The sequence below is a fragment of the Chrysoperla carnea genome, chromosome 3 (genome assembly GCF_905475395.1).
Source record: "Chrysoperla carnea chromosome 3, inChrCarn1.1, whole genome shotgun sequence".
NCBI lineage: Eukaryota > Metazoa > Arthropoda > Insecta > Neuroptera > Chrysopidae > Chrysoperla > Chrysoperla carnea.
Genome location: NC_058339.1, coordinates 44950912 through 44964474, shown reverse-complemented (window position 1 = coordinate 44964474; position 13563 = coordinate 44950912). Strand labels below are relative to the sequence as shown.

The 13563-nt window shown below is 29.1% G+C and overlaps 1 protein-coding gene across 4 annotated transcripts in view; it reads right to left on the bottom strand.

The window, feature by feature from the left end:
- Positions 1-13563, bottom strand: part of LOC123295269 (high affinity cAMP-specific 3',5'-cyclic phosphodiesterase 7A-like) — a 149288-nt gene that overhangs the window by 47606 nt on the left and 88119 nt on the right. For all 4 annotated transcript variants that reach the window (XM_044876544.1, XM_044876543.1, XM_044876547.1 and 1 more), the window contains exon 2: positions 12459-12522. In XM_044876544.1, coding sequence (XP_044732479.1) covers positions 12459-12522 — 64 coding nt within the window. The remainder of the gene's footprint in view (positions 1-12458; positions 12523-13563) is intronic.

Here is a 13563-nt window from a genome sequence, read left to right as displayed (position 1 = left end):
ATAATATCCGTTTTAGACGTTAGCGAATGAGCTAATATATGTAAGTATTATTTTGATGTCTTGTCTGTTTCTTCGACATGAATTATAATCTATTTACTACATTGCTGGTAAGTGTACTGTTCAGTGACGTCATTATACTATAACACATATACTGGTTGTTTAATTTACATCTTGGCAGAGTATATCTCCGAGAAAGAGAAGTTATAGGCATGCTTTCTTGCTATGAGTTTACACAGCATATACAGCAGCAGTAGAATCATTGTACAGCTTAAAGGAAACCGAAGCTACAACAATTGCTAGAAGTATAGACCTTTTTCTTATACGCATTGCTTTACGCATGTACTCTGCCATGGTCGTGGGAGCAACAATGTTGTCAATAATATTTCTTTTAAGCTCTATAAACACCTACTCATAGGACAGTAAAAATTAAGCTGAAATGTATTAGTATTGACGAGCATCAATAAGTGCATCAAAAAATTGATACTATTATTGTAAATACTTTTTTACAATAATTAGACAATGATTGATACAGTTTGAAATGCTCGCAATTTTGAATATGCTATTATGATAATAACTTATGAATTCCTATTATCAAGCAGTTTTTTATTAAGAAACCTTGAAAAGTTAATTATATTTCTACGTGTATTTTAAAACTTCATAAATGTCTTCCGAATTACAGCATATTCTGTTTATAAATTAAGGACATTCACAATAAATGATATTTTTAGGACCCTTTTATTAATTTTACTTGTTGGATGTGCAATTTTTCATACAAGTTTCAATCACTTTCAAACTTCGGAATCAGAAATTTTGCAATATTTGATGGTTCAATAGGCGGCTACAAAATTTCCAGGTTATATGTTATATTAATGAAAACCATGGGAAATGATAGTAGTTGTATTCACATTTGAAAAGAAAAAGAGCCATGATTGCCTGCATTCAGTATGACCCCAAGAGAGGGGTAAAGTAATTTGTTGCTGCAAAATTCAAAAACTTGGTCCACATGTTATAGTGATCAAATCTATGTCAAATTGTAGAGTTCAAAGTGTTATTAAAGAATAAAAACGACCCAAGTTGAGTCAGTGGATCGTTGCTGGTCTGCCACTCAAAAAACCTTCGTTGGAAAGCCAAAACAATCGAAACATTTTTTAATTATTTATATTTTTTTTTTGTATAGCCACGTTAATCATGTCAATTTATAGAAATTTGGTCTTTTTAAAAATATTTATCATCTTTAGACTACTATCAATAACACGCCCATTTTAAGAATAAAATTTAAATGAAATGCATATAGAAAATTAAAATAATATCTCTTTTAAACCAAATTTCATGTAAAATCAAGCCCACAAAAGTAAGCTCTCAGAACTTATAGATCATTTAGCCTTTTAGTTAAGTTTTAATTATGCATCACTGAGATGCATATCATGATGGCTGAATTCGAAAATATAATCCTACTAATATTATAAACGTGAAAGATTGTAAGGATCTATGAATATTTGTTACGCTTTCACACAACATCTACCAGAGAGATTTTAATGAAACTTCACAGAATTATAGCTTATAATACATTAGAATAGAACATAGGCTACAATTTATTTTGCTACGCTAACGGTGATATAACGATAAAATCACGTTTTCTTAGAATACGCAGATATAATTAAACCATTATACTTCTACATTCTAATGTAATGGATTTTCTACATTCTAATGTGGAGAAGATAATTGAGAGCAATAGTGCAGGGGAAACTAATTCATATATTAAGTGAGAGTGCGCAGAGATTTAAATTTAAGCACTATCATTTTTAAAACTTAATATTTTTATCGGGAACAATTTTTTGACAAAACTCGGGTATAGAAATGGGATATAAATAACTTCAAACTTACAAAAATCCAATTTTTTTGTTACCTATTTACAATATTTTATTAATGTTCATATCGATAAGGAATTCTTTAAATCCACCTCTGTATTGTAAACTAATAATATTGTAAAAACAAATCAATATCTCAAATACAACATGATAATATAAATAATTCACAAAAATATCTAAATAAAGTTTGTTTCTATTGAGATTTCAATTCTTTCTACAAACAAATTTCCGAACAAATAAATGTGAGAATTTTTTATTTAGAACATTTTGCATTTATTTCTTCATCTTGTATAAAAAAATATATATTTTTGTAAATGGTCGATATTTATATCGTGTCATATAGATCAAAGATTATAACAGTGATAAAATCTATATCGTAAATCATTGTTGGTGGTATCGTAAATCATTGTGTAGTTGCTAATAATTTTTTAAGAGATTTTCGATGTTTCCAGATTTTTTTTAGATGATTTTTGAAGAGGAAAACATTGATAGTGTATGTAGATAGTAATAGGTAGATCCAGGACCAGAAAGTTGGAAACGATTATTACAATGTTCGAAATAACAATAGGGTACTTTCGGTAGTGAAAAATAAATTATAAAATATGAAGTTAAAATTTATGTAAAAATATAATTAAATATTCTGATTTCGAGTCATAAAAGCATATTTTTCTTTTATAATATTAAAATTTAAAATTGTAATTTTTTAACTGTGTATCACGTGACCTAAAACGCGGGCAAGCCCTGGTGTGATGTCATATCGGTATGAACCATAGACCATCAATTAGTTCAGTGTAGACAGCTGGGTATAATATATCCATACATAATAAATATTTATATTTAATAATTAGTTGTCTGTGAATATATTTTTCAAACTTATCTGTGTTATTTCGTATAATTATACCGATATTACGTCACCCAATTGGATGCCCGCGTTTTTGACAGTTTAAAATTTAAGTTTTTGGCAAGAAAGCGTGTGCATTTTTCCAAAATAAATTTTTGGTGGCTTTTTATTAGCAAAATCAACATTTTGAAGTCCTTTTTCAAATAGAGTAGAATACCCTATTATAGAATGGTCAAATTGGATTTGATATAGAACTGATAACTGTAATATCTAGCTTTTATAATAAATGCTTACATCTTTTAAGTATTTGTTGTTTTTATCAATATTCGAATGCTAGAAGAATACAATATATATTTACACATAGAATTAAAGTTGCCCGTAAAAGAATATCCACGTTATATTATTTAAACGGTATGCATATATTGTATAGTACATGTGTAATACTGTATGTTTATAAGTAGACCAATGGGTCGTTGACTTGCAAATGTCGTTCTCATCATCATCACAAACATCTTGCTTGTATGCCTGCTGCTTCTACTTTCCGATGCACTTTCGTCGATCTATTTCTATGTTGTTAGTCTGTTTATATACCGACGATTCATTTTCTGAATGTCGCCACAAAGATTGTCATTATAAAAGACTCATGTCTCCTTATTTATTATTGATGCTGTTCGAGAAAAGGGTGGTATGGTGTGTTAAGTTTCGTTTCAACGAATATATATCCTTTGGAGCGATAAAAACGTTTATAAAAGTTCCTTAACACCAACAAACAAAAATTCCCTGGATATTTTTGGGTTTTCCAAAATTATCCAGTCAAGAGTAAGTCACGATTATAAATGTACACGCGTACATTTCAACAGATTAACAAATAATTATGGCAAGAGAAACTATCATGGTACCGGTTTGAATACGAATTGCATTATAGATATTCTAACAAGCATTGCTAAAATTGGTTAGTGTTTACTGTAAATGCACTAAAATGTGAGCCTAAAGTGATGCAAAAATTGTATCTCTTCATTCTGTTATTTGGAGGATTGATAGGAAGTTTTTCGATTTTTATTTGAAAATTTTTCGATTTCCGTACATTTTACGAGTGTGTTTTTGCCTTATAGGTTGTAATCAGAACCAAAGAAAGGTAGGCAGGTGGTGCAGGTTTGACTTTCGATAATGCTGATACTCTCTCTCGGAGGCCCAGAGGCTCATAATGTTAACATATATGTGTTTAACCACCTTTTTACCTGGATATTTCAGCTCCTCAATAATTTTGAGAGGTTGATTACACCTCCTTCATGCATGTACCATGCTGTACACCAGCCCATCACAAATATTTATGAAATTAATTTTTTGTGGTGACGATGGTAATTGTACGAATGGTGGTACGAATTAAACAAAAGAATGAGAATTGGTTACGCTTTAACCAAAAGAACCACTAGAGTTGACGATTTAAGCTGCTCACTTTTATCTTACCCACTCAGATTACCTTTATCGTATATATACTTTTGTATTTTTATCTTACCCTTACAGATTGATCTTGATTCTTCCATAATCAACTGTATCTGACCTTGCACAATTGGGTTGTATTTAATTTTTGCCCTTTATACATATTAGTAAGACCATGACTAATGTATAGGACATAGATACAAAACTAGTAAATCTCAGTGTCTAAACAAATATAATCAAATACAGTTTTGTTTTGTCTTGATATTACTCATTACTAAGTATTTCCAAACTTTTTTCCATTTTTTTAACGATTTATCTTATAACATGAAAAATCAAAAATTTTCATCTGCAATGAATGTGATATTTTGCTCAAGAAAAACTCCCTATTTCGCAAAAACACACGAAATAATCACAGCATTTTTAGCGGACGACCAATTTTACTGCTTCGCATAATATACTGAAATTATGCAACCAGAGTTTCATGTGTCCATGGCTTTATATTATTTCTTCATCACCAAACTGTAGTTATTATCATTTAACAAGATAAACATTAGACATATAGGTGATGATATATTTCTTGTAAATATAATTGTCTCGTATCGTGGTGTTGCTCAATGGAAATGGCAAGTCAGACCGATAGACACAATCGACAATTAATCAATGTTCTAAAAATAGACGTTTATCATTTTATATTATAATTTAATAAACATTAGTTACATTAATAAAGTACTTTCTTTGAAAACACTTAACAATCTTTCTCCTATTTAGTTTCGAAGAACAATTATGTTATTTGGTGAGGAACTTAAAAGTCTTTATGTAAGTTCAAAAGCACTTTTTGAGTTATAAAGCGATCAAAATTCTAAGTTGAAAAGTCCCCACAAGCTTGTTGATGTTATGTAATATTAACGAGATAAAATTTCTTGGTTTGTTTATTTTTAGTTGATTAAATTAAAATTTTTATAGAAAGTAAAGTTAAGGGAAATAAAATTTACATCAGTTTTTTATCTGACCATTTTCTATGTTTTAGTATTAACAGAGATATTTACGTCAATGTTTTGAAATGTAAAAAATATTCAGATGAAAAATGATAGAAAATTCTATTTACAGCATCTAATAGCGTATTACAATTTTAACTATACTAAAGTTAAGCGGATACTTCAAAAAGGACAGTTAACGAAGCTCTAGGTTGTATCATAGTCTTCTATCTATCTTCTATTTATGTAAAATAATAACTAACTGATTGACCGCCAATCGTAGAACCATGAAAATTTGCATGTGTGTTTCTTCGATGTTGTGAATACTAAGTAAAGAAGATTTTTTGGATTAACTACTTAACCGGTTTTAAAAACTCATTCACCTATAGAAAGCTTTATATAATTTCAGCGGGTAACATGAAATTGTGAACAAAAGGGGGGATAAGTGAGGGTAAGGAAAATGAAGAATAGTTGTGTTCGAAATAAATTAAGTTCAAAGGTCGTTCATTCGAGTTTTTTGTTAACGTATCCAAAATCAGTTTTATTGCTCCTTTTAAGAAATCTGGAAAAGCTTCTTCAAATCATAGGCATGTACCTACATGTGAATTTGCTTTTATTTTTACTTTTCGTATGAAACTTCTCCAAGAAAAAAACTTGGTTCCTAACTTTTAATTAAGATCTCTAAGACGTCGATAATTGCACGATTTTTTTAATGCAAAGTAACCTATAAAGTACATCTATAACTCGAAAAATAAGTATCCATATGTAATGAAATAAGGTATGCATGGAGGGCAATATGTGGAGTTTTTTGAAATGTAAAAAATGTGGAATTTCTTGTTTGAATTTGTTTTCCAAAAAACTCATTGGCTTATTCTACATTTTTATACCATGTATATATGAAATATACATAGTATATTAAGTTTAGTCCCAAGTTTGTAACGCTTAAAAATAATGATGCTAGGAAAAAAATTTTGTCATAGGTGTTCATAAAATCACCTAATTAGTCCATTTCCGGTTGCCCGTCCGTCCGTCCGTCTGTGGACACGATAACTCAAAAACGAAAAAAGATATCGAGATGAAATTTTTACAGCGTACTCAGGACGTAAAAAGTGAGGTCAAGTTCGTAATTGAGCATCATAGGTCAATTGGGTCTTGGGTCCTACGGAACCATCTTGTAAACCGTTAGAGATAGAACAAAAGTTTAAATGTAAAAAATGTTCCTTATCAAAAATTAAACAACTTTTGTTTGAAACATTTTTTTCTCTCTTTCATTACTATACTTGATTATCAGTTATGTATGTGTCACAATGTTTGTATGTGTTATGTGATAAAGAAATCAACACTGGCTATGCATGGTATTTCAACAATTAACTCAGTCAATTGTTTGTTTTCACTTGTTATATTTAGATTATACATGCCAAATTTCAGTACATTTTGTTATTAAATTTGCTATACTTTGATTTTTTTTAGCTATTGTAGACAATTATCGTAAAGAAAATGAATTACCCGAAGAAAAAGGCTATTAAACATTAAAAAACTGGTTTATTTATGTAATGTGTCGTCACCTGTATATTTTTTAACCTTCCAGGCATAGACTAACGTTGTACTGTATAAATTGTCACATAAGTAAAAGCTTTTTAGCAATGAATATAAATTAAAATAAAATGTAAAAAAAGTTTTATCATATGCAATAATACTATTATTTATTCATTTAATGTGATAAATTTTCATTGAAGGTTATTTCCGTGATAAATGCATTACTTATAAAATACAATTATAATTAAAACAGGATAAAACCTTCAATTACTTTTCAAATTTATTATTTATTTACTGATTAGATTTTTAATTAATGTAATAATATACCTACGATTTGTTTATTATTTAAAAATCTTTTAGTAAACATGTTTAACATTTTTTTTAATGTAATTGTTAAATGCGTATTTATTATAATCTACGTAGTATTTTTCTGTAAAGAAATAACAATTTACAGGAGTGAAATAAGTATGAATAATTTATGGAGTAACTTCCTTCTCCATACTTAAAACCAAAACTTAAGCGATTATGAAAGTAGTCATACAGACGCCATCTGTTTAATTTTTAATGAATTCTATGTAAAATACATGGTGGTTTGAAACAATGATCTTTTTTGAAGAGTTATTAGTAAGCCGTTTCAAAAAATTGTAAACACAGATCTACCTATTCTAAATTAATTAGATTTGTTTTGGAAACATCCAAATGATTAATAACGGTTGAGAGGAAAATTCATCAAAATCAAAAACCAAGATTTCTCTAAAACACGAGAGATTCATTAAAATAATAATTTTAATTGCAAAATTGAGCCAAAAAAAAAAAAAAAAAATAGAATTGAATTCTTTTCTCATAAACGTCTTCTATCATGGGCCCCCACCGGTTGTCTTTCTGGATAGCTGTTAGGCGAATGCTCAACAGATATGTTAGGTATAAAGCAGATACTGATGCCAACAAGTAGTTTAATCTTCAACGCCTACGGAACCATAGCAAATTATCGGGATCTCAAGCTTGAAAGTTGGGCTAAAATTAACGATGTTATTTGTATACGAACATGAAGTAGCCGAGAAAAACGAATTGACTCAACAAAGAAGGTGTTGATGATAGTTAAGACTGATACTATTTGTGATTAAAAAAGAAAGTAGAAACTCAATTTTGATGATAATGAGATCCAGTAATACTCATTTTATATAAAAAAATAGGTTTTATATCATCGTCGAACATTTTCTACCAAGGATCATTTTTCTATAAAAAAAAAAACATCACAATTCCAAAGTCTTTTTTAGTTCGGGGATTAAAAGTAGGTAGAGTTTAATTTTTGACAGAACTTTTTAACTTTTAATCTCGGTCACGTGACTTTAAAGCAAAATTAATCCAGCAAACAATTACCTATTTTTCATTAAGGTATTTCATGATGAAATAAAAATATTTTTTGAGACGACTTTTAAACCATTATATTCTTATTATATATTAAGTTTAAAGAAAATATGCAGACAAAAAACTTTAAGAAGTATGATGCATTTTCACAGTTGGCTTAGATAAATAATAATAAAGTTTATGGTTAAAGTTGCTTCATGTAATTAAAATGCATGTGTATAGTGACGACATTACACCTGGGTATATTCAACCGTTTTAATATTAATAGATAAGTGTTAATTGTTTAGATATAAAACTAGGTCAAGTAAGCAAGTAAAGTTTGTCTACACTTGTGTGTGATTCACATTAACTAAATAATAGCTGCAATACTATATGATGTGTGTGTTTGCTTAGCTAACTTTACTAATATAAATACAGGTACATAAATAATAAATATTTAAATTTACCGTAATAGTACAAGAAACATAGATTTTTAGCTCAAATTTTGTTAGCACCTCGCTGAAAAGCCTCGATTATAGATATTTGAAAGGATATAACAAAATTTTTTAATAAAAAATACATTTTAAGGAGATATGCAAGGAATGGATAATAATACGGATTTCAATAAAACTTAAAATCACAAAAAAATACTAGGCCACCGGGCTTTTACGTTCAAAGTTGGCTAAAAAAATGATGAACAATATAGGTTGGTTATCCTTTTTAATTGGATATTTCTATATCAAAAAATCTGATAAAAAACTATCTAAAATATTTAGACAATCTTGAAGTTTATAATAATACCATAAAAATATAAGGTTGACGATGATATAAAAACAAAATTTTAATTTAATTATTAAAATTCGAAGACTCATTATTTGATGAACAGAGACTATTATAGTTAGACACCTCCGCATTTTTCATTTGATGAAGAAAATTAAAAAATTTAATAAAATATTGCGCTGATTCAAAATTTGATCTATAATCTTCAACTGAATCAGTTTGTATAGTCGAGCGTTGGGTCTATTATGATGCGAACCTTGACGTCGCACTTCTTTGTCGTATTCATCGCTTAAATCTTCTTTAAATCTAAATATGTTTCGCTAGTTCGATAGTTATCAGGTTTTCTGTTTGAAGTACTCGACTCAAAGTATACATGGATATCTGATTCGTTTGTGGAAATGTGTCTTCTCATAAATGGATACTTTTACAGGACTACATTGTTCTAAATTTCTAAATTTATGTGGACAGATTCTCAATGCGAGGGGTTTTGACCCCGAAAACATCTCCCTTGCGCACGGACCTGGGACAAGGAGATAATTTAATCAAAATTTAATTTTACATAATTATTACATACGTGACGTCACTGAATGTAAAAAACATTCAAAACATCATTATAATAGAAATAGCTTATCTGATAGAATTACAACCACATAATTGATTTTTGTGTTTATAACACATTTGTTAATTCGAATATACACAACATTATGTATAATGCTAATGTATTATAATGTATGAGGATACATCTACTTGCGGAAAAGATTTATGTGCATGTTTAGTCAACTTAATTGATTTAATTCAGTGTTATATGCTTATTATCAGAAAATTTAAGTCGTTGCTTTTATGTCTTCTAAGCTTATTAGAAAATAGATGAAAGATGGGGAGGTGTAAAGGAAATTAATATTTCTACTTTTTATTTTTACATCAATATATTACTATGTGGTACCTATATATTTTCTACTCGAAGTTTTCTAGTTTTCAAGTTGTATAGTTAAAATACAAGAATTAATTATTTAGAAAAGTGTACGGGTGACGTCTAGCAGTGGCTTAGATACCGAAGGAATAAACGGTGTCATGCAGAACCAGGGCCCCCAAGCTAAGGAGGGTCCTCGGAACTTGATGTAATCCTTTTGTATATATATATATATATATACTGGTGCGATTAAGCGCAAAAAACAACGCCAAGAAAAACGATATTAAACAAAACTTATCCAAAATAGACATATTTTTTCGACTATTAGTTTGCCAACTAATAAATTAGTAACTTAACAATTATGAAATTCTCAGCCAACTTTAAAGACATCTATATAAATAACATATACTATAGGGTTAGGTGTAGTACCTAGATTTAAATGTACCTTTGAATCTGTGTTTCCAGGAAGATATTCTTATTAACTGAACGATAGTTATATTGAAATGAGGGTATTTTATCAGAATGCAGGTATGGTAAAAACTCGTTGTCAGTGTGGTTCCGTTGTTAAATAAATACTAGGAGCTGATTATTACATATTGTTTTTAAAATAATACACAACGTAAATCTTTGTTTATTGGTGAGTAAGTTCTTATACCATGTCCCAGTTTTAAACATAACGTTAAATTCTGAAAGAGTAAAGTTTCACATACGTAAAGTCGTGTATCTTGAATTTAACAACATGATGTACACTCTGTGTCACAAAAAATGCACGGATTACATATAGTACTATATGTAGTACTATGTGTAATCTGTGCGTTTTTTGTGACACTGAGATACCTTGGTAATATGTATTCACTAAATACATTCATATGCTTGTTTTTTTTATTGGTTACTAAGTATAGATTAGCAACGTATAAGTGGGGAAAAGAAATGACTCATTCACCTCAAGTCATGAAAATACCAGTTGAAAGCGTTGGAGTTGTTGCTGGACGCTCAGAGAAGTGGATAAGTATTAGAGAAACGTGTAGGGTTTTCAATGTTTCAATCACATACATTCGATGATACTTTTCGAGTGAACCATAACGACCACATGTTGAAGACAGTGCCTTCATATATAGTGAGGTTGATCGTAGGTACATTAGGGCATGAGCCAAAGTACAGTACCATGGTTCAAACATCATGTACCATTGTTAACAGTTTCTAATCGATAGTTTAATATTTAATTTATTAACAGAAACAATTTCCATTCTTATATTTTAATTCATTGTTTGAAAAAACATATAAATGTAAATTTTGATTCTAGGTACTATACTTTCCCTTACTGCCTATACCTACTCATAAACTCGAGACAATTTAACGAACTTAATTTGGGTGAAGTACAAATATATTACGAAGATAAACAGATAAACAACAACAACTCAGTAATAGATTTTGTAATAATAATCGTTTACTATAATTTATGATGTTAAATTAATAGTTAAGTACCAACTAAATTTGTTTCTTTTTAAAACTATTTAAGGAGGTGGCATGTATTTTTATGAAAAAATTCCAACCAGGAATAGGCGAAAAAAACCCACAGCAGCGCTTTTTTAAATAAAATTTAGTCCCAAAAAGAGTTAAAGCCAGTTATAGGAGGTTATACTATTATCTTATCCGCAACTATCAATCGGGACTCTTACATAATATTGCATGTCAGCTCAGCTAAATATTTTATTTCATTTTATTGTGGGTGTTTAAAAAATTAAAGCGCCGTTTAGAGTTATAAATCGTTTAGTGTCATTTAAATATTATTATTTAAATTTAAGAATGAATTAAATCTTACACTTAAGTAGACTTAAGTGATTTCTGTTTAATAATTGTACAAAATAAGTTTTTCAGTTTTTTAATAATATTGAAGAAAAATTATTAAACTTGTTAAGGGAGAATGTGCGTTAAAGTCTTACACACATAGCTGGATATTCATAAGTTGTATCTGGTATTTAATTTTTTACAAGACGAACAAAAACCACTTTGTTGGTACCCAATTTGGTAAAAATCAAGGTACTGATAGGTTGTTTTTGAACAAAGTCTGTTGAAAATTCTTTCAGATATAATAAAATGCGTCAATTTCAGTCAACTTGTAAATTTAACCCATGAAAAAATTTCCAACTTTGATAGCGAATTCTCAAAGGGACGATTATTCTAAAGATCTACTTAAAATTTTATTTTATTCTATAAAAAGTGAATTAGTTGTTTTCTTTCTGATTTAAAAAAAAAATTGTAGCACAGGAGCTGCATTAGCTAAGCGAATTCCCTCAGAGATTGAAAATATAACACATTTTTCTTAAAATTATTATTGCAATTTTAAATTTTCAAGAATTTTTATTTCGAAAACTAAGCGCCTAAGAAAAAAGTGTGCTGTTTTCTTAAAACTGATTTCAAAATAATTTTATTTTCGAAAAATATATATAGGTTAGGATCGCTGTGAAGAACATGTGACGAAATTCAGGTAGGAAATAGGTATATAATTCCTAGTTAATGGAACGTCTACAACAACTTCCACAAACAAAACAGTCGATTTTTGGTATTAATGCCTATTTATAGTGTTAAATCCAAAATGTAAAAAAAAATGAGATTGAACTGTTTTCTTAAGGAATATTAAAATTTGCGGCTTTTTCCATATATATTACGTATCAAAATTTCAAGAATCCTTTAGTAACTTATATAAAATTTAGTCAATTTTCTTTCCCACCAGTTCAGAAAATCACAAACAGATTACTCACCTTCTATCATTTTGATATAAATAGCTTTCTCTTCCTCAGGATTAATTGTTATTCCATCATTTGCCTGTAACAAATAAAATATCATAAATATTACTTTTTTATAAAATAATATAAACGGCTAGCTCATAACAGCTTAGCCCATATTTATACATTTTGTAGCAATACTCATCATATAAGGCTAGGCATTGATTGCTCGTAAGGTCACCCTTACGCGAGCAATCGACGCTCGTGACATACTTTGGAAACAATTTTTCTAATATACAATGATTAATAAAGCACGTTTATTAGAATTGAATAGAATGTAGCCGTAGCCCCTTCATCTGATCGAATGATTTCTTGCAGAATAAAAGGTTTCCGACTGAAATTAAAAAAAGGGTGAAAATTCCAATTCCTTTAGTGTCCAAAGTAATTAAAACGTTTTCAAGCTTTCTGGGTATATTTCAATGCATTGTGTATGTATTCTCGTAAGGCAATTTTATTCCATTGACATTTTTGATTATTTTGGAGGATGAGCATGAAATGCAAGTGAAATGAGCCTCAATTTTTTTCTGAGAATGTACTTGCATAGGCTTCGCACACACAATACTCTACTATAGTTTTTTCTGTTCAACTTTAAAACTTACATTTTTTCATAAATTTTTTAACTTTGTGTTATTAAATTATATATAAACAATGAAAAGAGCAATAATTTTTTCTTCATTTTCTAACTCTAACTCTTTTCTAAAATTTTTTTAAGGGACCCAATATTTGGATCGATTTTAGTCCGTATTTTTGTACTTTTTGGGTCAAAATCAGGTTAATGATTGGACCTATAGAAAGTTACAATGTCAGCGAGTTTCACTTGTGAACAAAAGGGTAGATAAGTGAGGGCTATAACGTGATAGTCTAAAAGAGAAATTGCCCAGCAAAGAGGGCGGGTATTTGCTTGTAAGTATACAAAAATTTGAAGTTGGTAGGGGTATGGACTTTAAATTTTTTTTAAAAATGATTATTTATTCTGTAGCACATCCTGTATATTTATGTAAATACCACATGCATATACATATATAAGTAAATATTTATTTAAATAAAACTCGGTTCGAAATCCTCAAGACATGAGGCTCAA